Here is a 26,776-nt window from a genome sequence, read left to right on the forward strand (position 1 = left end):
CCTCCCACATCTCCAGAGCACTTTCTCAGATGACAGCACATTTTGTCATGTGATTGTAGGATGTTATATAGTCTCATAATTAATGTGAAAGGCACTGACGTCGCCTGATTCATTTCTGGGTATCATGCAGATTACAGTACTGGGCAAAGAGTAAATACCTGGGGAATGCCTGTTGAATACAAAGAGATTTCCAAAGCTTAGCTTTTCATCCTGCCCTTTAGGGCTCTGCTCCAACCTTTCCCTTTAATCAGTGATTGAAATTTTCTCCTAGATCCTCATGGGTAGTTCTCAAACTCTCCATAAACCATGTAGGCTCAGCCTCCTGGATTCCAGATATTACGCATTGGGCAGCCATGGTCTGGAATCATAATTGCTACCTCTACCTGTCTCGTCGATCACCATGACCAATAGTCAATCACATTTGGCCAGAACAGATTTTTTCCTAAGTGTGGTCCACAGATCACTGGTAGTCCCTGATGGAGTATCAAGGAGTCCAGTTTGGTGTCTAGAAAAGGAAAGAGTAGTAAATAATTATTTTGTTGACTTGCATTTAATGAATCTGAATTGTAAAACTACAGTATTCACAGGAATCCAATATGCTCTTAATGAATCACATTCTTAAAGATTGCATATGTGCCACCAAACCTATGTTGATCGGTGTTGTTTATCCAACGTTCAGTAACATTGCCATTAAGCTCACAGCATTTTCATGTCATTAGTATGTTTTTTTTTCTACTGCTGCTAAACCTACATTTTTTATCATTACTCTATTACCCTATTTCTTCAGTTTGCCAAAATAGATCAGTGATTTGCATGTGATTCTTTGAAAGTAGAAAAAATAGTAATAAAGATAATCCCATAAATACCACTTTAGATTAATATTACAAATGTAAACATTAGTGAAGACAATTCCAGTATAAATATTGGAAATGAATCTATATACACTGGGATGAATGTGATTATTTTGCACAAGCAGTTGAAAAAGAAAATTTGGAATGCTATGATGATGATGATGTAATTTTTTAAATTATATTTTATAGATTGGTGATCAATTCACCTATATTTTATGGATTGGTGATCCATTCGCCTGTAATTCCCAATATGTTCTCTGTAGTGAAATGTTGTCAGATAGTGGCATGAAGCTCTCAGACTTTCAGCATCCTTTTCAAACATAGTATAGTGAACTTTCTAGTAAATCAATGAAGTTTTTTTTTTCTGAATAATCACAAAATAGCGCCATATGAAAATCCTAATTTTGATACTAAAGGCAATGAGAGTCTAAAATTTTAAAGCACCTTTCTAAGGTTGTACATCTTTTAATAAAAAACAGACACAAGTTCACTCTTGGATAGAAGTTTGTAAATCAAGCCACAAAGTTTATTACAAACATTTATTTTATAAAAGTTTATCAAATGTCAAGAATATGATGTCAAGACTTAATAAAAATATCAACTGTGGTGGAAGTGGCTCAGTTTCCAAAAGTTTGACTCTTTTTTCAGCGCTTGATATTTCTCATTCTTTAGGGGGAAAATGTTCTATAGTTTGGGCTATATTTTAAAGATGCATTCAAATTCTGCAACAAAATGTAAAGAAATACTTTCCAGGGCCAGCGCAAGAGAAGATTAGAAACACATTTGCCTCTTTTCTCCCAAGTTTGTAACATTTAAAACCTCCTCCCTTCTAGGTGTGAAATAGTCGTCAATCCAATGTGATGGAGGGCTGAGGGCAGCCTTTAGTGAGAAATCTCTCCATAGTGTCGGCTCTGCGTTCAATCCTGATGCACAAAACTAGGCACAAGCAAGACAGCAGAATGGTTAGGACCATCGACACTGAAGCTAGACTGCTTGAGCTAGAAGGTAGTCAACCACTTATGTAACCCAGTTTCCTCATCTGTAAAATAGGGATACTAATAGTACTTGTCACACAGGTTGTTGTGAATATGAAATGAGTTAGTATACATAAAGCACATAGAAAATGCCTGACCCATAGGAAGCACTAGTTTTGCTAAAGCTCATCTGTAAAAGCCTGCCGATTCTTGCTGATGTTCCCAGTGACTTGTAATTACTTGTTAAAACTTTTTACCTTCGTAGAAATAAAGGATAAGAAGGGAAACTGAATGCGGCTCTGACCTCTGGCTCAAGATTACCATGGTGAAGCCAGCTATGGATACAGACTGCAGCCAGCACAGTGCCTCTCAATGACATAACTTTTTTGTGTGTAAATTACATGTTAATGTTATTATTCAAATTTTATTGCAGTTTTTTTTTTAACCTAAACACAGTGTCCATATGTGGTCAGAAGCCCCACGAATCAATTTAATCATGCTGAAAATTTGCAGAACACTGGGTTGGACAGTGACAACCAAGGCCATGAGGGACTCAAAATCCTACAGTCTGTGGAAATGTTGCATGATTAAGGGATATTCAAACTATAAACAGACTTGGAGGCAATGCTAAGTTGTAATATCTTAAAGGGTGTCAAGTGTAAGAGATGAGACTTTTTTCTTGAGTTCCTAAAGGACAGAACTGGGACTATTGGGTAACAGAATGAGGAAGCATTCCGGCTCAATACAAGAACACTTTCTAGCAGTCAGCGCTATCTGGAAATAAAAGGGACTACTTTTTTATCTGCCTGTCACTGAGGGCTGGATGCAGAGGTTTTGCAAGCCAGGCTTTTGTGGAAGGAGTTGAAGTTTGAGTTTGGACCCAGTTCCCTCACAGTCTAGCTGGACACATAGTCTGTCCAAGGAGAAAGACTCTTCTAGATTATGCCTTCCACTCCTACCATCCTGAGTCATGTTCCTCTTAATTTGTGTGTGAGATTAGAGGCAGATCACTGGCCTCAACATCAGGAGACCTGAGTTCTACTCAGTCACTCTCCATGGGACCTTGGCTGTGAGGGTCAACTTCTCAACTGATTCGTCAAATCCCCGTCATGCTGGCCTCATGGGGGCTGTAGTGGTCATCCTGCTCATGATGGTGATGGCGGTGGTGGTGATCCCATCTGCTGTTGACATTACAAATGTGCTGTCCCCACCACACCCTGTCTTCTTTAGAAGGACTGAAGGTGTTCTTAACAGTCAACCCCTTTTTTCTTTCAGGCCGCTGTGCTCGCTGTGGGGAAAATGTAGTAGGGGAAGGTACAGGATGCACTGCCATGGATCAGGTCTTCCACGTGGATTGTTTTACCTGCATCATCTGTAACAACAAGCTCCGAGGGCAGCCCTTCTATGCGGTGGAGAAGAAAGCCTACTGTGAGCCCTGCTACATCGTAAGTTCAGATTTGGTCCTCAGGTCCTTTACAAAGATGACTTATTTGGCAAAATGCCAGTCACTCTAGCTCAAACGTAGCCATCAGATCTTTGCTTCTCATCAGATTTCAAAATATGCATGTGTGTAAATTGGTATATCTTAATTTTTATCCACATGCCCCCTGTTCATATGAGGTCAAAGGGTTCATTAGATGGGGCTACCATTCAATTAGTGGCCTGCCAGGAAGATCATCACCCTGTGGCTTACAAGCATATATGTACAAGCTAGCGCGCTCCCCCTTAAAGCATCAGAAGGTTTCCCAAGTAGCAGAGTCACACCACTTCTTATTAGATCTCACTCCGTATTTGATGTCGTATTTGTAGAGAAACGTTGCAGGGCCTTGGGACTTGTGAGTGCTCTTTCAAACTCCTGGGTCCTTTGAATCACCTTTTTTCTGCCCAGAATTTCTCTTACCTGTCATACCCAACAGGTTTCCATGATGCAGTTAGAGAAACTATTATAGAGTACCTTAAAGGGAAATAAATAGTCATGCTGACTGAGCTAATAATTGTCTCCTTTTTTTAAATACACAACTATATTTTAATAACATAGCTGGGTGACTAAAAAATACTCATAGTCACATTATCTTAGCTGTTTGTCAGGCTACTTAAATCTACACGTTAAGCTATCTTCTGATAGAGCAGTTTGGCAAATGAACATAAATTTTTTTAATCTAAAGTAAATTTCCTTGCTGTCCTTCTACACAATTTTATCGCTCTGTTGAACACTTGTTAGTGGAAAAAGTAGTGCTTTTTTGCAAACCCACACAAGAGGCATGATTTGGCCCTCAGCACCCCGGGCATTTCAATGTAAGAGAAACCTTGGGTGCGAGGTATTGGAAGTTACACACATAGCTTTGCAGAGCCCCAAGGTTCAGGTTTATTGCAGAAGTTTCTGGCCTCACTGGGATTTTCCCATAACCTGACAGCTCAAACTCATTGCAGCCCTGGAATCTGTAGCAATGATCTGAAATATCTTCGAGATTAAGATCTTGCAGGATTAAATATTGTTTTGCATCTCTTAAGTTCAATTTTATTTCATTTTCCTCCCCAAGGGCAACTTGGCCACATAAAACATCATTATAGTGCCACACAATGTTGGAGCTGGAAAAAAAAGCTTAAGATCATTTGTCTAACTCCTCTCTTTAGAAGTGAGAATACAGGGACTTCCCTGGTGGCACAGTGGTTAAGAATCTGCCTGCCAATGCAGGAGACATGGGCTCGAGGCCTGGTCCAGGAAGATCCCACATGCCGCGGAGCAACTAAGCCCGTGCGCCACAACTACTGAGCCTGCTCTCTAGAGCCCATGAGCCACAACTGCTGAGCCCACGTGCCACAGCTGCTGAAGCCCACGTGCCTGGAGCCCATGCTCCTCAACAAAAAAAGCCACCACAATGAGAAGCCCGCACACCGTAACGAAGAGTAGCCCCCGCTCGCCGCAACTAGAGAAAGCTTGCATGCAGCAACAAAGACCCAATGCAGGCAAAAATGAATAAATAAATTTAGAAAAAGAAAAAAAGAAGAGAAGTGAGAATACACAGAGGGGAAGAAAATGACTTATTTTATTAGTGTCAAAGCCAGGATTAAATTCAGTTGGTCACACTAGTCTCGTATTTGTTGCAGACACTGCAAAGCTTTAGTTCATCCAGAACATAAACACACCACAAGGCTTTAGTTTATCCAGAACATAAACACAAACACAGTGATATCCCGTTGCTTTGGAAGGGACAATTACATATCAGGAAAAGTCTAGTGAACAAAAGTATGCCTCTTTAGGATGTAAAAATGTTTCAAATATCACTCTTAGAAATCTTTCTTGAATGAGAAAATTACAAAATCCCCTGCCTTTGTAAACAGACGGTGTGGATTGTCATTCACACTGATCTAGGACCCCAGTGAATTTATTTATTACAGTGAGCTCAGCCTCTAGAAACACCTATGGCTGTTTGTCCATACACTAAGTGACCACAGAATACACTGTTTTTTGTAATTCTTGTGTCTATTTTTCACCCTTTTTTTGACTGCATTGTTGATTCTTGTTACTTGAATGATGCTCCTATGGCTGCTTCCTTCAGTTTTCTTTTATCTCTTATGACCTAGGAATCACATGAACAATACTGGGAAACACGATAACACGCTTTGAAGAACATGGGTTTGAATTTGATTACATCACTTAATACTTTTTCTTTTGTTTTTTTTCAACATCTTTATTGGAGTATAATTGCTTTACAATGGTGTGTTAGTTTCTGCTTTATAACAAAGTGAATCAGTTATACATATACGTATGTTCCCATATCTCTTCCCCCTTGCATCTCCCTCCCTCCCACCCCCGCTATCCCACCCCTCTAGGTGGTCACAAAGCACAGAGCTGATCTCCCTGTGCTACGTGGCTGCTTCCCACTAGCTGTCTATTTTACGTTTGGTAGTGTATATATGTCCATGGCCACTCTCTCACTTTGTCACAGTTTACCTTCCCCCTCCCCATATCCTCAAGTCCATTCTCTAGTAGGTCTGTGTCTTTATTCCTGTCTTGCCCCTAGGTTCTTCATGACTTTTTTTTTCTTAAATTCCATATATATGTGTTAGCATACGGTATTTGTTTTTCCCTTTCTGACTTACTTCACTCTGTATGACAGACTCTAGGTCCCACCACCTCACTACAAATAACTCAATTTCGTTTAATTTCATTTCTTTTTATGGCTGAGTGATATTCCACATTACACATCTTCTTTATCCATTCATCTGTTGATGGACACTTAGGTTGTTTCCACGTCCTGGCTATTGTAAATAGAGCTGCAGTGAACATTGTGGTACATGACTCTTTTTGAATTATGGTTTTCTCAGGGTATATGCCCAGTAGAGGGATTGCTGGTTTGTATGGTAGTTGTATTTTTAGTTTTTTAAGGAAGCTCCATACTGTTCTCCATAGTGGCCGTATCAATTTACATTCCCACCAACAGTGCAAGAGGGTTCCCTTTTCTCCACACCCTCTCCAGCATTTAATGTTTGTAGATTTTTTGATGATGGCCATTCTGACCAGTGTGAGATGATATCTCATTGTAGTTTTGATTTGCATTTCTCTAATGATTAATGATGTTGAGCATTATTTCATGTGCTTGTTGGCAATCTGTATATCTTCTTTGGGAAAATGTCTGTTTAGGTCTTCTGCCCATTTTTGGATTGGGTTGTTTGTTTTTTTGATATTGAGCTGCATGAGCTGCTTGTAAATTTTGGAGATTAATCCTTTGTCAGTTGCTTCATTTACAAATATTTTCTCCCATTCTGAGGGTTGTCTTTTGGTCTTGTTTATGGTTTCCTTTGCTGTGCAAAAGCTTTCAAGTTTCATTAGGTCCTATTTGTTTATTTTTGTTTTTATTTCCATTTCTCTAGGAGGTGGGTCAAAAAGGATCTTGCTGTGATTTAAGTCATAGAGTATTCTGCCTATGTTTTCCTCTAAGAGTTTGATACTGTCTGGCCTTACATTTAGGTCTTTAATCCATTTTGAGTTTATTTTTGTGTATGGTGTTAGGGAGTGTTCTAATTTCAGACTTTTACATGTACCTGTCCACTTTTCCGAGCACCACTTATTGAAGAGGCTGTCTTTTCTCCACTGTGTATTCTTGCCTCCTTTATCAAAGATAAGGTGACCATATGTGCATGGGTTTATCTCTGGGCTTTCTGTCCTGTTCCATTGATCTATCTTTCTCTTTTTGTACCAATACCATACTGTCTTGATTACTGTATGTAACTTTGTAGTATACGCTGAAAGTCAGGGAGCCTGATTCCTCCAGCTCCATTTTTCTTTCTCAAGATTGCCTTGGCTATTCAGAGTCTTTTGTGTTTCCTTACAAATTGTGAAATTTTTTGTTCTAGTTCTGTGAAAAATGCCAGTGGTAGTTTGATAGGGATTACATTGAATCTGTAGATTGCTTTGGGTAGTAGAGTCATTTTCACAATGTTGATTCTTCCAATCCAAGAACATGGTATATCTCTCCATCTATTTGTATCATCTTTAATTTCTTTCATCAGTGTCTTATACTCTTCTGCATACAGTTCTTTTGTCTCCTTAGGTAGGTTTATTCCTAGATATTTTATTCTTTTTGTTGCAATGGTAAATGGGAGTGTTTTCTTGATTTCACTTTCAGATTTTTCATCATTAGTGTACAGGAATGCCAGAGTTTTCTGTGCATTAATTTTGTATCCTGCTACTTCACCAAATTCATTGATTAGCTCTAGGAGTTTTCTGGTAGCATCTTTAGGATTCTCTATGTATAGTATCATGTCATCTGCAAACAGTGACAGCTTTACTTCTTTTCCTATTTGGATTCCTTTTATTTCTTTTCTTCTCTGATTGCTGTGGCTAAAACTTCCAAAACTAAGTTGAATAAGAGTGGTGAGAGTGGGCAACCTTGTCTTGTTCCTGATCTTAGTGGAAATGCTTTCAGTTTTTCACCATTGAGGATGTTGTTGGCTCTGGATTTGTCATATATAGCCTTTATTATGTTGAGGACTGTTCCCTCTATGCCTACTTTCTGCAGGGTTTTTATCATAAATGGATGTTGAATTTTGTCTAAAGCTTTCTCTGCATATAGTGAGATGATCATATGCTTTTTCTCCTTCCGTTTGTTAATATGGTGTATCACATTCATTGATTTCCACATATTGAAGAATCCTTGCATTCCTGGGATAAACCCCACTTGATCATGGTGTATGATCCTTTTACTGTGCTGCCGGATTCTGTTTGCTAGTATTTTGTTGAGGATTTTTGCATCTATGTTCATCAGTGATATTGGCCTGTAGTTTTTTTTCTTTGTGACATCTTTGTCGGGTTTTGGTATCAGAGTGATGGTGGCCTTGTAAAATGAGTTTGGGAGTGTTCCTCCCTCTGCTATATTTTAGAAGAGTTTGAGAAGGATAGTTAGCTCTTCTCTAAATGTTTGAAGGAATTCGTCTGTGAAGATATCTGGTCCTGGTCTTTTGTTTGTTGGAAGATTTTAAATCCCAGTTTCAATTTCAGTGCTTGTGATTGGTCTGTTCATATTTTCTATTTCTTCCTGTTTCAGTCTTGAAACGTTGTGCATTTCTAAGAATTTGTCCGTTTTTTCCAGGTTGTCCATTTTATTGACATAGAGTTGCTTGTAGTAATCTCTCATGATCCTTTGTATTTCTGCAGTGTCAGTTGTTACTTCTCCTTTTTCATTTTTAATTCTGTTGATTTGAGTCTTCTCCCTTTTTTTCTTGATGAGTCTGGCTAATGGTTTATCAATTTTGTTTATCTTCTCAAAGAACCAGCTTTTAGTTTTATTGATCTTTGCTATCATTTCCTTCATTTCTTTTTGATTTATTTCTGATCTGATCTTTTTGATTTCTTTCCTTCTGCTAACTTTGGGGTTATTTTGTTCTTCTTTCTCTAATTGCTTTAGGTGTAAGGTTAGGTTGTTTATTTGAGATGTTTCTTGTTGCTTAAGGTAGGATTGTATTGCTATAAAGTTCCCTCTTAGAACTGCTTTTGCTGCATCCCATAGGTTTTGGGTCATTGTGTTTTCATTATCATTTGTTTCTAGGTATTTTTTGATTTCCTCTTTGATTTCTTCAGTGATCTCTTGGTTATTAAATAGTGTATTGTTTAGCCTCCATGTGTTTGTATTTTTTACAGATTTTTTACTGTAACTGATATGTAGTCTCATAGCATTGTGGTCAGAAAAGACACTTGATACGATTGAATTTTCTTAAATTTACCAAGGATTGATTTGTGACCCAAGATATGATCTCTCCTGGAGAATGTTCCATGAGCACTTAAGGAGAATGTGTATTCTGTTGTTTTTGGATGTAATGTCCTATAAATATCAATTAAGTCCATCTTGTTTAATGTGTCATTTAAAGCTTGTGTTTCCTTATTTATTTTCATTTTGGATCATCTGTCCATTGGTGAAAGTGAGCTGTTAAAGTACCCTGCTGTGATTTTTCCTTTCCCCTTTTATGGCTGTTAGTATTTGCCTTATGTATTCAGGTGCTCCTATGTTTGGTGCATAAATATTTACAGTTGTTATATCTTCTTCTTGGGTTGATCCCTTGAGCATTATGTAGTGTACTTCTTTGTCTCTTGTAATAGTCTTTATGTTAAAGTCTATTTTGTCTGATATGAGAATTGGTACTCCAGCTTTCTTTTGATTTCCCTTTGCATGGAATATCTTTTTCCATCCCCTCACTTTCAGTCTGTATGTGTCCCTAGGTCTGAAGTGGGTCTCTTGTAGACAGCATATATATGGGTCTTGTTTTGGTATCCATTCAGCCAGTCTTTTGGTTGGAGCATTTAATCCACTTACATTTAAGGTAATTATCAATATGTATGTTCCTATTCCCATTTTCTTAATTGTTTTGGGTTTGTTATTGTAGGTCTTTTCCTTCTCTTGTGTTTCCTGCCTAGAGAAGTTCCTTTAGCATTTGTTGTAAAGCTGGTTTGGTGGTGCTGAACTCGCTTAGCTTTTGCTTGCCTGTAAAGTTTTTAATTTCTCCCATCAAATCTGAATGAGATCCTTGCTGGGTAGAATAATCTTGGTTGTAGGTTTTTCTCCTTCATCACTTTTAATATGTCCTGCCACTCCCTTCTGACTTGCAGAGTTTCTGCTGAAAGATCAGCTGTTAACCTTATGGGGATTCCCTTGTGTGTTATTTGTTGTTTTTCCCTTGCTGCTTTTAATATTTTTTCTTTTATTTAAATTTTGATAGTTTGATTAATAGGAGTCTTGGCATGTTTCTCCTTGGATTTATCCTGTATGGGAGTCTCTGTGCTTCCTGGACTTGATTAACTATTTCCTTTCCCATATTGGGGAAGGTTTCAACTATAATCTCTTCAAATATTTTCTTATTCCCCTTCTTTTTCTCTTCTTCTTCTGGGACCCCTATGATTCGAATGTTGGTGCATTTAATATTGTCCCAGAGGTCTCTGAGACTGTCCTCTGTTCTTTTCATTCTTTTTTCTTTATTCTGCTCTGCAGTAGTTATTTCCACTATTTTATCTTCCAGGTCACTTATCCGTTCTTCTGCCTCAGTTATTCTGCTAGTGATCCCTTCTAGAGAATTTTTAATTTCATATTGTGTTGTTCATCATTGTTTGTTTGCTTTTTAGTTCTTCTAGGTCCTTGTTAAACGTTTCTTGTATTTTCTGTATTCTATTTCCAAGATTTTGGATCATCTTTACCATCATAATTCTGAATTCTTCTTCAGGTAGACTGCCTATTTCCTCTTCATTTGTTAGGTCTGGTGGGTTTTTACCTTGCTCCTTCATCTGCTGTGTGTTTTTCTGTCTTCTCATTTTGCTTAACTTTCTGTGTTTGGTGTCTCCTTTTCGCAGGCTGCAGGTTCGTGGTTCCCGTTGTGTTTGCTGTCTGTCCCCAGTGGCTATGGTTGGTTCAGTGGGTTGTGTAGGCTTCCTGGGAGGGGACTAGTGCCTGTGTTCTGGTGGATATGGCTGGATCTTGTCTTTCTGGTGGGCAGGTCCACGTCTGGTGGTGTGTTTTGGGGTGTCTGTGGCCTTATTATGATTTTAGGCAGCCTCTCTGCTAATGGATGAGGCTGTGTTCCTGTCTTGCTAGTTGTTTGGCATAGGGTGCCCAGCACTGTAGCTTGCTGGTCGTTGAGTGAAGCTGGGTCTTGGTGTTGAGATGGAGATCTCTGGGAGATTTTCGCCATTTGATATTACGTGGAGCTGGGAGGTCTCTTGTGGACCTGTGTCCTGACGTTGGCTCTCCCGCCTCAGAGGCACAGCCCTGATGCCTGGCTGCAACACCAAGAGCCTTTCATCCACAGGGCTCAGAATAAAAGGGAGTAAAAATAGAAAGAAAGAAAGAAAGAAAGAAAGAAAGAAAGAAAGAAAGAAAGAAAGAAAGAAAGAAAGGGAGGGAGAGAGAGAGAGAGAGAGAGAGAGAGAGAAAGAAAGAAAGAAAGAAAGAAGATAAAGTAAAATAAAAAATAATTATTAAGAAAAAAAATTTTTAAGTAGAAAAAAAACAAAAAATGGATGTACAGAACCCTAGGACAAATGGTAAAAGCAAAGCTATACAGACAAATTCACACACAGAAGCATACACATACACATTCACAAAAAGAGAAAAAGGAAAAATATATATATATCTTTGCTCCCAAAATCCACCTCCTCAATTTGGGATGATTCATTGTCTACTCAGGTGTTCCACAAATGCAGGGTACATCAAGTTGATTGTGGAGGTTTAATCCGTGGCTCCTGAGGCTACTGGGAGAGATTTCCCTTTCTCTTCTTTGTTCACACAGCTCCCGGGTTCACCTTTGGACTTGGACCCGCCTCTGTGTGTAGGTCGCCTGTTCTGCACTCAGACAGGACGGGGTTAAAGGAGCCGCTGATTCGGGGGCTCTGGCTCACTCAGGCCAGGGCGAGGGAGGTGTATGGATGCGAGTCGAGCCTGCAGTGGCAGAGGCTGGCTTGACGTTACACCAGCCTGAGGCATGCCTCATCACTTAATACTTTGACTCCTTGGGAAAGTTCCTTGATCTTTCTAAGCCTCAGTTTCCTCATATATATAATGGTGATGATTGCTGGATTCTCCCCAGACTTGCAAATATGAAATGAGGCAGTCCTTGTAAAGTACACTTGTCTGGCTCAGGGAAGGCTAATGGAATTAACGTTATTCTGAGATGAATATTCATAAGATTTCTGGCCTATTTAGCGTTTCTGAAAGTGAGCACCTTACATGTGTAAGGTGAGATGCATAGGGCTTGGGAAATCGCAGACTTAACCCCTCTCTCATTTTTAAATGCTTTGCTTGCTCTCCTGAGGGCATAGTAAAACTTAAGAAAGTGTAAGCTGGCTAATTATGAGCTTCTACAGTGGTGGACTGAGGTTTCCATCTCCATTCCAGGTGGAGCAGCTCAGTGATTCTTTAGGATGTGTTTCCTTAGGACTTGGTTGCCTGTTACTATACTATGCTCATGACTAGGAGCACTATCTGGGTGATATTTAATCACATCCTTGGAAGAAGTGGGTGAATTCAAATAATGGAAATTCTTTCCATCCTTTTTGACTTCACTCCCTCTGAAGAAACTTTAATCAAGATTTTTCTTTAATGAGATCTATCCGTGGTAACTCTAAATGTAATTTAATTCTTATCGGAATTCAGTTAAGCTTTACTGAAAGACCTTTCCTGGTTCGATATTGATTTCAGAGTTCAGCACAGACCTCAAGCCCTCAGATGGATGTTTTAGCATTTTAAGTTCTTCTGAACTTTCATAAGTCCAATAAGCTGCCACACGAAAAATGTAAAGAGCTCTCTTTTGGGGGAGGTTGGGGAAGCTGGGAGAATAAAATGAAATAAGTTTGTTTTGAAAATAGAGTTTGTTTAAGGAGGACCCTAGTGCTGTATGTATCTCTCTTGGAACCAAAGCCCTTAGGATAGAGCAATGTCATTCATTCAAATTGCCTCTTGTTCCACTAGTGGAAACAAGATGTCTGAAAGACATGCTGTACAAAACAGAGAAAACCTAAGCCCTGGGCTCAGTCTGTTCCTTTTTTTTTTATTTTTTTCTTCCTTTTTGGTTGATGGAATCAGAATATTGAAGATAGTGGTTTAGTTAGTTAATTATTTCTGTGTAAGGACCACCCTGTTTGATGCTCTGAGTTCAGGAAGGAGACCAGTCTAATATAAATTTAATTTATTCTTGCCTATGTTGGTTACTGATCAACTTAAGATCATATTTAAATTAAACATTTACATAATTTGGAGAGAGACTATACCAGTTATGGCTTTATCTTTGATTTAATGATTATTCATATTTTCCTATGATCTCATGAATCCTTAATCCTTACATGTACATAGCTGTAATCAAACAAATTGGATTTAGTAAGGCATTGTAATTCTCTTTAATCATTTTATAAATGCTTTCCTTTGTATGTTCTATTGATCGACTTAATGTAAATATGTATATAGCTTTCCATTGTTAATAATTTCCATTTTAGCTTTTTGTCTGTTTAGTTTTACATTATGTTTACACACCACATTTTAAAACCATTGGCCACTAGGAAGATATTGGGTATTTTCCAAACTTTTAGTATTGTACATAACATGCCTATAAATGAGTAAAAAATTTTATGTTATTTTATTTTGAATTATGTTCTTAACATAAATCCCTTGATTTATGTTACCAAGTTTACTTTATGGCAATTTGGAGAACTTTTACTGGATTTACCTTAAAAGAGTTTTCCAATTTTCAGAACCATGAGCAATAATGAGACCAAATGTTAAACTATACCCTATCCACTACTGAAGAGGTTTGTTTACATTTATTTTGAACCAATTTTTTAATAGATGCATTATGTAATAGTTTTTAATTTGAGTTTTTGTGATTAGCAAAATCAATGAGAAGCTTTTCTACTTTGATGATAGATCTCTTAAAAGCTTAGTTTTGATTATTATTATGGATTTGGATCAATGAACAAATTAAAATTAAGAGCACTAAGCTTCCTTGGGAAGGAAAGGGATGTAAATAGAATACATTGGTTCTAGTCCTTTCTCTCCTGGTGTGATGTTAGATAAGTCATTTAATTTCTGGGTACCAGTATCCTCATTTATTAAAGGGAGATATTAACTTCTTCCTTGTCTTCAAAGGGAAGGAATGAACAAGTGTCATACTTTGTACATCATGAAGAAATTGTTTACTAATATAAGGGCTTAATCTGATTAATAACATTATTATCATTGCTTTTTCCCTTAGCTTAATCTGATAGAATTTAGAAATCCTCTATGTCTGGGGTAATTTCATTGCTGCAGTTGCTATGGAAATACTGAAATAAATAGATGTCATAGAAAGAATATGAGGACATATATGAGAAGAAGAGGTTCATGTTTTGCTTAAGAAGATTTTGTTGGTATAGGCAGCAACCATGCCTCCCACTTATGTGTCCTTCTGCCCTTAATGAGACAGGTTTACTCATAAGTACAGATTTACAACAGAATTGCTGTGTTCTCAGCATTGGCAAAGAGTCTGGGCCTAGAGACACAGTGCATCAGAGATTCTCAGAAAGTCTGTTTATGAAATGGCAGCCAAAGATCTTCCCCTAAACCAGGGCTCTTACTCAGAGTGGGTGAAATCCAACTCCTGACTCTCCAGCAGTGGAAGTTGGTACAGACATTTTTATTATAGTTACAATCCAAGCGATTAAAAGACCTCAGGAAATAGGAGGCCAACTCCACAGGAGACTAAACACTTGAAGTTTCCTGAATTTGACGCATTCGTGGCCAACACACTAACAGCCATTTGCTCCCTCTGTCACTAAATGGCTACAGTCAAAACATTCTAACTTTTCAAGCTACATTAGGAGGTAGGTTTGTACCACTGCAGGAAAGTTGTCCTTTTATATGCTCAATTCCTCCTAATAAAATGTTTTAAAAGCAGTTATGACCAGTGCTTTATGTGGGTATTAGGAAAGGACTTGGAGTTTGGACTAAACTTGAAAAATTCACATGAACTTCCCTCCTCCTCTTTTCTTAATTGCCCACCTCTGCTCTCTCATTTCCAAGGAGTGTTTCTCTCTCTCTCTCTCTCACACACACACACACATGGGTGCACACACACACACACTTTCTAATTAATGTTACGTCATCATCCCACAAGCACTCACCCAGGAAGGAGAAAAGTGCTTCAAGCGAGAAGAGAATTTGTCAAGTATGCTCTTGAGAGATTTAACCATGCTAACTACTATGAATAATTATCTCTTCCATTTGTACAGCCCCTTACATTTTACAGTGCTCCTGAGCCTCTATTACTGCACCTTACCATATCTATTAGAATCTTGTGAAACAGACAAGGGGAAGATTATTAGTCCCATTTACAGTGGCTTTGATATTTTCAAAGTAAAAGACAAAAATGAAGACTAGGGAACAGATTTAACTTGCATTTTATGGCTGGATCCATACTGCCACCCTGAAACTAGTGTTCAGCTTCCTAAAAATGTGCAGATACTGACAGCCGCCTGGGATTATAGCCTTCAATTCCCACGATTTTCATTGATGACCACGTGAGTCATGCCTTCCAGTATTACAGAACCTGAAAGGCTGAACTTCTACCAACGTAAAACCATAGCCCTGTCTTTTCTTGAGCATTTACTTTTTGCTGTCTTTGAAATGACTCAGGTTTTAAGACAAAAGCCTCTTTTTATGGTTAAAAATAATATAGGAATAACTAACGTTTTTTGTGGTGCTTTAACTTTTACAAATCACTTTTCTTTTATCTCATGTCACTCTCTCGTGATCTTAGAAAATAGGTACAGTTATTATTGCCTTCATTTCCAGTAGTAAGAAACTGAGTTTTAGAAAAAATCAGCCTGCTCAGTTCCACAGAGCATGAGTGTCAGATCCAGGACTTGACCCTGGCTTTTGATTCTCAAGTCCAGCTCTTTCCACATATCCAGCAAATCACTGAAAAATCTCATTTGTTATTACTAGACTTCTTTTTTCCTATTATTTTTTTTCTCTATTACCATATTCAGCTCAGAATATTTTTTCTTATGGTAGTAACTTTTTTTAAAAAAACAATGAAAACTCAGTTTTTAATTATTACATGCTTATTAGAGAAAAATTGGAAAATATTTTAAAAGGTTTGTAGCTCTCCCGTCTAAATATTATAACAGTTTACTCTTTACTACGTATTCCTTTTCTATTTCAGTGTACCTCTGTATGGATATATGCTTATAAATGTAACCACACATCTGTATAAATGTTTACACATATACACAAACACAATGAGGTCATGCTATTCTTATGAATTAATAACTTGCTTTTATTACTTAATAGTGTATCAAACTTTGCCTTCTACAGAAATAGTTTCTTTTAAATATTCCATGGACACTCAAAAAGAATGTGTATTATGTACATGCCCTTTCTGAAAAAGTGACTCAAAGAAATATTCCAGCAGACAAATAAATTAATCAAAAAGTGTGTGGGAAATCCAGAGCAAATAAATTGGTGATAAGCCATGAACCAATAAAACTAATAGGTAAAAATAAGGAGGTATGGGGATATATGTATACATATAGCTGATTCACTTTGTTATACAGCAGAAACTAATACAACAACGTAAAGCAATTATACTCCAATAAAGATGTTAAATAAATAAATAAATAAATAAATAAATAAATAAATAAATAAATAAATAAATAAATAAAGAGATAGGAAAAGATGTAATGGCAAATTCAGACCAAAAGAAAATAATATTAATTACCTACTAACTATAATATTAAAAGCAGACAGGAATTCCCTGGTGGCCAGTGATTAAGACTCCATGCTTCCACTTCAGGGGGCCCGGGTTCAAACCCTGGTGGGGGAACTAAGATCCCACAAGCCATGCAGCACAGCCAAATAAACAAAAGAGAGAGAGAAAAAAATATAGCAGACAAAATACAATTTAGGACAAAACTATCAAGCCAAAGAACATTATTTTATTGATAAATGTCACAGTTTCCAAAGAATAGCTCTGAGTCTTTCTTCATTAAATAGCATTATGTTGAAATATATGATATAAAAATATTGATGAAATATGAAATGCAAATGGTAAAACCATAGTCTTTATAAAACTGTAACACATTTCTTGCAGTCTCTGACAAACCAATTATAGAAGTTGAAAATATGATTAATATGATTAATATAATCTCTTTGGTCCATACAACCAAAGAGATTATGTCTTTCCAAATCTTTGTGGAAGATTTAGAAAAGCATCATAATATAGTCTGTTAGGAAAATGTAGACAGTTCCTACTTTGGCAGGCAGAGTTGTACATATGTTATAGTAAGACAAGAAATCTATAAAAGGATAAACAAACACACTCTTGGGTTAAAAAATTCTTAGAAAGTAGTGATAATGATAACACCGTATGACAGGAGGATGAGATGCAGCCAAACTTGAATTCCAAGTAAAGTTAGAATCATTAATTGCAACAAGAGTGCAAATATATGAACCTAAAAAGCTAGAAAAGGACAACAAAATCAACCCACAGGGAGAAGGGATTAGTTTAAAATAAAGGCAGTTATTGATACATTGAAAAATACTGAATTTTCAGGTCCAGGAGGTGATTCTTTGAAAAGCACAATAAAATAAACATCCAGTGAAGATAATCAAGAAAAAAAGGGAGAAACAAAATTTACAGAAAATTAGGAATGAAAAAAGAAGCTTTTAGCATAGGTATAGAAGACATATAAAAATTATTGCACTTAAAATTTTATGTAAAAGAGGCTATTTTCTGTGCATATCTAAATACAGGGGAAGAAAACTTAAATAACCTCATAAACATGGGTGAAATGCAGAGCTACCTCCTGAGAAAGAACCAAGAAATTTCACTAACAGGATTTTTCAGATCTTTGAAGAACAACTGATTCCTGTGCTATTTCAACTTTCAGAGCTTAGTAAGAGAAGATAAGCTTCCCAAATCATCTTGTAAAGCTAGCCTGACCCTGAATAATAATACCTAACCTAGGTTCACCCCCAAAGAACACTCTATGCTAATCAAACTTTCACAAATGCAGAAATCCTAAATGAAATATTAGCAAATTGAATGCCACATAATAAAACAACCCAGGTTATTCCATGATTCCAATGTTAGAATAGTATCAGGAATGTTTTAACATAATTCATTGTATTGATATATCAAATTTAAAAAAAAACTAGATAATCATCTCCATAGATGCCAAAAGGGTATTTAATGAAATTTGTCACACGTTCTTGTTTAAAAACAGAAACAATTGCAGTAACTCAAAATGAGCTCTAAGTAAAATAGAAGAAAAAAGATGTATAATTTCAATAGGATAAAATAAACCAATAGTGAGCCTTCTTCCTAGATTTTCCTAGATATGCACAGAATCCCTGCTATTATATCAATATTATTCTTAACATTCTAGTCTTTGTAATGGAAATTTAGAAACAAAGGATAAATATATATTATATATATGACTCTTTCTTTGTTTTATATATATTTCAATTACATAATATTTCTAACACAGATAAAGCTAAAAAACATAATAAGATGAAATTCCATGTATCCATTATCCAATTTAAGAAATAAAATATTAGAAATTCAGTTCAAATCCCTTAGGTCCTTGTCACTAATCACATTCTCAAGACTCCTGTACAGAGGTAGCTACTATGCTAAATTGTTTTTTTTATCATATCCATGCATTTCTTTGTAGTTTTACTACATATCTCTAAAATATATATTTATACCTATAAATATAAATAATATATAAATATATATATATAGTATTGTTTGTATACAGTGTTTCTTAATTTTAAATGAATGGCATTGTATCGTGCCTATCTTTCTGAGATTTTTTCACTCAAAATTATAAGACTAGGATGTATAAATGTTTACAGATGATAAGATTATTGTTTAAGAAAATCTGAGAAAACCTAAAGTATTAGAATAAGAAAAGTTTAGTAACCTACCAACATTAAAATCAGGAATTTAAGTTTAGAAAATATAACAGGAAAAAAAAATCCCTATACAGAAGTTACAAAAAATATGAAACACCTAGGTAAACCTTTCAAAGTGTAAATGATCTAAGTGAAGAATGCTATAAAATTTTACAAGGATAATTAACTCATGAGCAAAATGATTTGGGGATTGAATATGGTTTGGAAAGCACCTCTCACTTTAACAGGCATTTATATCAGCACCTTGTAATTATACAACAGCACAGCTTTCAGTGGGAGAAGAATAGTTACTGCAGTGTCCTCTGCTAATGGTTTTTATTTAGCCCTTTTCCCCAGATAGCCCCCAGTCCTTTGCTGATTTGGATTACTGCCCACCACATCCCTGCAGGCTTCAAGGCAGTCCTTGATAAGGGTAGTAAAGCTCACACCTGTAAGTAGACCTCCCGGAATAAGAAAGAGACCTAGCTGAACAAAACCTTTTCCTCCAGTTCCTATCCCAAACTATATTCATTTCTGTTGTCATAGAATTAGAATGCTTTTATAAGGGCCAGGAGGAACCTTAGAAATTCAATAACGTCATTTTCATAGCCAAGAAAACCTAAAGCCCAAGAAAGCTGACTGATTTGCCTGAGGTTATATGGTTTATTAATGTCAGGGGCAGAAATAGAAACCATGAGCCTTGATGATGCCTTCAAAGAACTGCTTTCTTTGTGACTGACATCAAGAGATTTAACCCTATGGGGCTACAGGCCCCGGAGAAACATCCCTAGAAAATGTTGGTTGCGTAAATTTTGGTTGGAGAGTTTAGAAATAGGACAGCATTTGCTTCAGCCCCAACCAAGATGGAGAGTCTCAGATTTCCAGGTTAAATGCCTCTGAAACTTTATGCTAGAACCTTCCCACTGCCCTAGTTTGTTTATTTTTAAATCAAGCATGAACTCACCACTCGGTGTTTGCCAGAGTTTGGATGAATGTCAGCATCAGGCCACTGTAATAATGGTTTAAGATTATTTAATCCTATTACTTATATACTTCATTAGGCTGAGTGAATTGTTGGCAGTGGTTCAGTAAACTTCCTACTTTAGAGATAAAAGGATGGAAAGAAAATAGGGAAGGAGTCTATTCCTCGTTTTCTTTCATATTTATCTTATATCTCTTAAAGGATAAAGGAATGATAATTACCCAGCTACAGCTTGGAACGTGCATTAGTAGGGTCTTCTGAACTACTCCATACCCTCAGAAGAGACAAATGAAATAGCATTTTCAATTGGCAGAAAAAGGATTTGGGCAGAGGGGAGAGAGAGAGAGAGAGAGAGAGAGTTTATGCTTTCAAATTGATCTTAAAAATAAACCTGAAAATAAGTTCAAGAGTCCTAGGTAAGATATCAGTCTTTCACTTAGGGGACCTGATGTGAAGCAGCAAATGAGAAAGAATATGGAATTTAAAGTCAGACCTCATTCACACCCAGCTTGGCCAGCTACTATGCTGCATTCACCTTATTTCTTTTAGCTTAAATTTCCTCACAAATAGAATGAAAGTGGTATTTCTTACCTCAGTGGCTAAGTGAGGGTTCAGAGAGGTTGACAGGGCTGAATAAAGCTCAAGGTATGGGGGCTTTGAGCAGTAAATAACTGCACAGACGAAGCCTCAGGGACACACCTACAAAACCTGCAAAGGAAGTTTGCCTAACTTGCATCACCAAAGGACGGTTATTCTCCAGCATTTCAGTTTCTGCAATGTTACCTGCACACTACTGGTTTGAGAGCTCTAAGAGTCTGAAGGGCAGTGGCCAGTCACGAGACTCTGGAAACTTGGTTTCTCCAAACATGTCAGAGGTCACTGGCTTTGGAATCACCCTGAAGTCCTCATTAAAAATAAAATTCTGGACCACTCCCCAGAATCCCTGCACAGCCAGCCAGGAAATTAGCATCTTTTACAAGGCTCTGAGGAGAGATTCTTAGGCATGCTCAGGTTTGAGATCCATGTGCCTGTACCTCCAGCCCCAGTTTCTGTAAGAACTAGTCCCCCAAATATTTCACTTTTATCCCCATCTCTCTCCTACACATTCCTTTCGAACATTTGACCAAACTGGACACTTCTCCCAGACATTGCTATCTTAGCCTTCTCTCTCTGTGCCCAGACTGCTGTCTGTCTTGTACCTTTCTTCGTCTCCATCATTTGAAAATCTGTGTCATCCAACCTTAAAAAGCTTTCCTGGAACTTCCCCAAATAGATGTGGCCTTTCCTGAACATGCAAGGCTTTTGTTTCTCCTGCTCTTATAGGATTTAACCCTCTACAACTGGTATTATAGTCATTTGAGACTCTGGCACATTTCCTTACTGATTTGAAATCCTGAGAGAGAGAGAGAGAGAGAGAGAGAGAGAGAGAGAGAGAGAGAGAGAGAGAGACAGAGTGTATGTTAGAGTCGGGGGTTATCAGATTTTATTCATTTTTTTCTTTTTCTTAGGTCTTGTCCCAACATGCGAGCCTATGGCTGCTCTGATATTTATTGGGGATGAGAGGGGCTGGAGAGGGACTGGGTTTCCCTCTGGATCACAGTGTCTGCTGAGAGAGTCTTTGACCATTTGCCCTTTGCTATACCTTGGATTTGGAACTCTATGTGTGTATAAGAAGCAAAGAAGGGAACTTGGCTCCGGAGCCTGGGAGCAGTCACTGTTGAAATGTAAATGTAAAAGATTGAAAGGAGGGATGTGAGAGTGAAGCCAGCTGTCTTGCTTCCAGCTGTAGAATCTTCATATGAGCTGCTGTACTCAAGGTCAAACACACAGGAAAATTGCCGGGGAGTTAGGGTGGGGGTTCTCTGATGTTCTGATGACTTTGAATGGGACATGGTAATTATCTCCCATAGCCTGGCTTACTTAAAAAAAAAAAAATTGCTTCCTGAACCTCTCTTTTACTCACCTCCCTGCAAAGTCAGGGGATGCCAGGTGAGGTTAGCATCATCTTTATAGCAAGGCAGGTACTCTTTTTGAACCCTTCGTAGTGACAAGGGCCTGGTATATCTGGTATACCTGATAGGTCTTTGAAAAGTATTTTTTTAACTTGAAGATTATTTAATAATTCAGTCTCCTACATTTACAATACAGGAAAATAGGATGCCAGGAGAGGGGAGAAGACTTGCTTGGGATGTCATGAATGCATAGATGCACTGAGAACTCTAAGAAATCTGAAAATCACAAATGCACATATGTGATGAGTTTTTAAATTGTATCAGTTATTTTGGATTATAAACATCTTCCACAGAAGTTACTTTTACTTTATGGGCTCTTTAATAATGCTAAAAGATATTTGAGGCAATTTATATCAATAAAGCCATTGGGACACAGTAGTTAAAATAAAACTGAACCTTCTAAAATGTATCCCTAAAAAAGTGAAAGTTTATATTTTTATTCTAGTTTAGGCAAAAACTCTAAGTAAATTCTATTATAAAAGCATAACCAATAGACAAATAGTTTTTCCATAAAGTAGATAGCACTGAATGTGCTGGGGCCTCAGAGGAAAGAACTAAGGGAAGGGAGTAGAGACATTTGGAGGAAAAAGGAGGAATTCAACAAGAGCATCTTCGTGGAGGAAGAGACCAGTACCAGTGTGTCACATGGTAAATCTTAGTTTCTTCTAATACCACATATTTATTCTTTTTCTACCCTGACAGGTGAGTGAGAACTGTTACTATTCCTTTTTACAAATTAACAAAATCAAGGCGTAAAAAACCAAGGGCTTTGGAAAATGAGGAATTAGCATAGGATTAGAGCAGAACTTTGAGCTCCTTCATTCTAAATCTTAGCCTCTACCTTTCTCTTAAATAAATTCAAGTTAACAGATGGCCTGTCATCAGATAGGTCTTCTTTTAATCAGTAAGGCTTTTTTTTTTCTCTCTTATTTTCACAGCCCTCAGGTCCCAGTTTGGTTACCACTGTTTTGAGAATCCTTCCCTGTGTCCTTCCAGCTGAAGATAAGCACTTCCTCCTCTGACTCCCCAGAGCTTTTATCTATACCTTTGTTTTAATCATTCACCTTTGTCTTAACCTTACATTAGGCAGAGAGTCTCACCCGCATGTATAGAGACTGTGAGCTCCTTAAGAAGCAGGCTCATTTTTTCCTGTTCTTCTTTGTGTCTCTTTCCTATTCATGCCCAAACCTTACTCCACATCTTCCAAAATAGTGCCCAAAGCAATACCTCTCACCCTGGGAGGTATTTAGTACTGATTTCTTTTTAAATGAATGACTTAGTCCGTTCAGGTTGTCATAACAAAATACCACAGACTGTGGCTTAAACAATAGAAATTTCTCACAGTTCTAGAGCCTGGAAATCAAAGATCAAGCTGCCAGCATGGTGGGTTTCTGGTTTGAGACCTCTTCCTGGCTTGTAGAAGGTCGACTTCTCACTATGCCCTCACATGACAGGGAGAAAGAAAGAGAGTGCAAGCTCTCTGGTGTCTGCTTTTATAAGGGCACTAATCCCATCATGAGGACCCCACCCTCTTACCTCATCTAAACCTAATTGTCTCCCAAACGCCCCATATGCAAATACTATCACATTGTGAGTTAGGGCTTGGACATGAATTTTAGGAGGAAACAATTCAGTCCATAACAGTGAACTACACCTTTTGGCCATAGGTCTGTAAATGCATTATTGGTCCTGGTTGATGGAGTGGTGATTAGAATATCCTGTGTTTCTAGATATAGAAGCTACATACTGAGATATTTAACAGGTGTTTGCTTATCCTCTTGCCTTTAAAGAATTTTAGTGGGCCCTCAATAGGGGCCTATTAATGTTTAAAACATCATATAGCCCTGCTGCATTTTCCTTTAAGGTTACACTTTTACCCACTAGATCTTACCTCATTTTTTAGACCAGAGAAAAGAGAAAAACTTGGTTCTTTGGAGAGTTGCTGTGCATTCCTATTAGATCATTAGGAAATTGGCACAAGTGGCAGGAAGCCAAACTGGCCTGTGTCTGGCCAGGCAGTGTCTGCAGGTCATTCCAGAAAAGCTGCCAGAATAACGATGTGTTCTCTAATACAGTGCTTTTTGTCAAAGTCTCTTTTGGAATTAACTCCTCAGGCACAGATCAATAAGCCACACCAACTTGCCAATGTAATTAAGAGGTGGTAGGTTAAGCATTACTATTAATTAAGTTCAAAGTAAAATAAAATGAAGGTTGTTTTTGTGAAATTGTGCTGTCAGACTTTGCTCAAGAGTGTTTCTGAGTTTTTATGGAATAGAATCCAGGAGATGGAGGGGAGGATTACTGTCTCCATTGCCTTGGGAAAAGCAAGCATTTAAACATATGTCTCTTGAATATTTTTAACTGAAGAATAAACTATTTGCTGATTGTGAGAGCCATCGAATGAACACCTTTTGTGTACAGAGGGCTGTACAATGCTGTGGGGGATATGAGCAGCATGAGGTGCAATCCCTGCTCTCATGGAGCCCTTAGACAGAGAAGCAGCACCACACACATATACAAGTATAATATAAGGCACAATCTGTCTGTGAGGGAGACTCAGGCAGTGATGAGAGCTCAGAAAAGGGTGGGTTTGGAGGGCACCAGCACCAAGAAAGACCTCCCAGATGCTGCAGCATTTGAGCTAGGGCTTGAAAGTAGTGTTGGATATGATAGGGGGAAAAGAATGCACAAAAATAATTCCAATTTCTAAACATTTGTTTTCCATGTTGAACTCCTTTACAACACCTGGGATAAAAGGAAAAGAAACCAGCCTGTTGCTAAGTAAGGATTTGTTGAACATTCATTATATGTGTATTATTCTGCAGAGAAAGTGGGAACAGAGGAAGTAAAGAATATCTTCTGGTTCATGGGTTTTTCTGTATACGCATCAAGATAGTCTCGGACTCATTACCTTCTTCTGATGGCATCTTAATTGGATTTATTACAAAGGCCAAGTTCCTTTGTCCTGAGACCACCAGTAACAGCAACCAATGGAAAAGCCATGTTGATGCTGTTCTTCCTTTTTGGAAAAAGTGGGTACTTAAAAGCTATGAAAAAGTGCTACTATACCTTTAGACGGTTTAAGTCCATTTTGCTAGTAGAATTGAGTGGAAGTCAATATTGATGCCATTGAAACCTGAAAGGACCTTGAAGACTCTCTAACCAAGCCCCACTTTTTGCATATTAGTAAACTGAAGCCCAGAATACAGTTTTTCTAGGTGAAAGAGAGCCAAGTGAACTTCCTAAATCACATAACAACCGGTTTATTATTAGGTATTTGTGTTACCTTCACAGGGAAGAGAATGATTAGGCTTTCAGGGCGGAATAAGTTGACTCCCAATTCCCTAAGTTACTATTGGATGGTATTAGGCAACTTCACTTAATAACCTACCTGTTGTCCAGCTATGATAATTATATATCTTTTAGCATTTACCACCTGTACCAGTTGCTTAGCATAATAATACCTTATACTTAAATGCATGTGCCCAAAGTACCTTTATAGTTGTTTTTCATTTGATGCTCACAACAATTCCACAAGGCAGGTGTTATTCCTAGATTAAACATGAGAAAACTAGGGCTCAGAGAAAGTAGCCTATATAGCTAAGAAACTGAAATGGGCTCTGACTTCCATCTTCTGACTGGGAGTCTGGTTTTCTTACCTTGGCATCTCAGTTGCCTGACTAAATGGTCTTCAGTCATTTATCCAACCACTGAGTATTTACTAAGCACCTTCTATATTTCAAATATTGTAGTGGGCATTAGGGTTACAAAGTTTAGAAAGATACAACCCCGAGTCCTTGGGGAGTTCCCCATTTGAAGGAGATAGCCATTCAAACAAATATGTAGCATGTTAAGTGCATACTGGGTCTTTGAGGGAAGGGGGACACATAAGATTGGGGGAATAATTTTGTAGCTGTTTATCTAAGCATGTCACAGTCCTGTTTCCCCAGCTAGATTGTAAATATCTTACCATGGCATGTGTCTCTGTCTCCCCCGAGACTCCAAGCACAGGCCTCATACTCTGCTGGCGTTCAGTCAATATCTGTTGTTGATGATGCTGATGATTTTTCCCTCTGACTCTCACGCTGGAGACGTTTCCAGCTGGCCCTTGAGTAGAGCAGAGTTTAATTTACAAATTTGAGTTAGCCTTTTAAAAATCACTTTTAAGAAAAATAAACAACTTTATGAGATAGCTTCTAAATACTAACATACTCAATAGAGTAGATCCTCTATTTTAACCAGTCTTTGCCCAACATTTGCAGTTTAGAGTGTTGTACTTGTATGACTGTTCTCTTCTTCAGTCAGTGAATTGTATCTTTCATTAGGGGCTGTTAACACATCAAAACAGCCTTTAATCAGTCTTTAAAATTCTAATTATTCCCAAGTATCTAATCATTACTGTTTCATTGATAATTTGAGTGGTATCAAACATTGCAACTGTGTTGCACAGGAAGGGGATGGATTTCAGTGCCAAAGAACACCCATATTTTCAAAATTATGGGGAAATTTTTCCTCATAGCCAAGTTGTGATTAAATGTGTCAATTGCACAAGCTTGGAATTCTGCTGCACAATGCCCACATTTTGTATTGCTTTATTTCGACCATATATTACAAACAGAATATTTCCCAGCTCACTTATATATATTTCCTCATTTCTGAAATGTTACTGGCAAGCTTTGTGAACAAATATTAATTTCAAAGATACTAGAAATAAAGCAAAAATGAGGTTTTTCTCTCATGTATCTAAGAGTTTCCTTTAATCATTAAATTCTCAAGATGTAATTAGTTCAATTCTGCTGTAGATAGGAGCTCATTATAAAGAATCTAGGTTGAGCAGTCTCTCTAGCAAAAGTGGCCTTTTTGATTGTCTCCCAGCATTTCCTAAAAATGATAGTGTACAGAGTAAATTGCAAGGTAAATGAGTAAACTGGACTTGATATACCAAACACCAAGATACCCACCCATGTGTGCATATAAGCACAAGCACAAGCTCACACCAAAGCCAGGAACCCTACCACAAAGCAAAGTTCCATTTATCCTGAGG

General features: G+C 37.6%; 1 protein-coding gene across 6 annotated transcripts in view; it reads left to right on the top strand.

The window, feature by feature from the left end:
- The window catches only part of LPP (LIM domain containing preferred translocation partner in lipoma), a 698,762-nt gene that overhangs the window by 573,331 nt on the left and 98,655 nt on the right, over window positions 1-26,776 (top strand). For all 6 annotated transcript variants that reach the window (XM_081235262.1, XM_081235261.1, XM_081235266.1 and 3 more), the window contains one exon: window positions 3,101-3,270. In XM_081235262.1, coding sequence (XP_081091388.1) covers window positions 3,101-3,270 — 170 coding nt within the window. The remainder of the gene's footprint in view (window positions 1-3,100; window positions 3,271-26,776) is intronic.

The sequence above is a fragment of the Mesoplodon bidens genome, assembly GCF_964165515.1.
Source record: "Mesoplodon bidens genome assembly, chromosome: 5".
NCBI classification, from domain to species: domain Eukaryota; kingdom Metazoa; phylum Chordata; class Mammalia; order Artiodactyla; family Ziphiidae; genus Mesoplodon; species Mesoplodon bidens.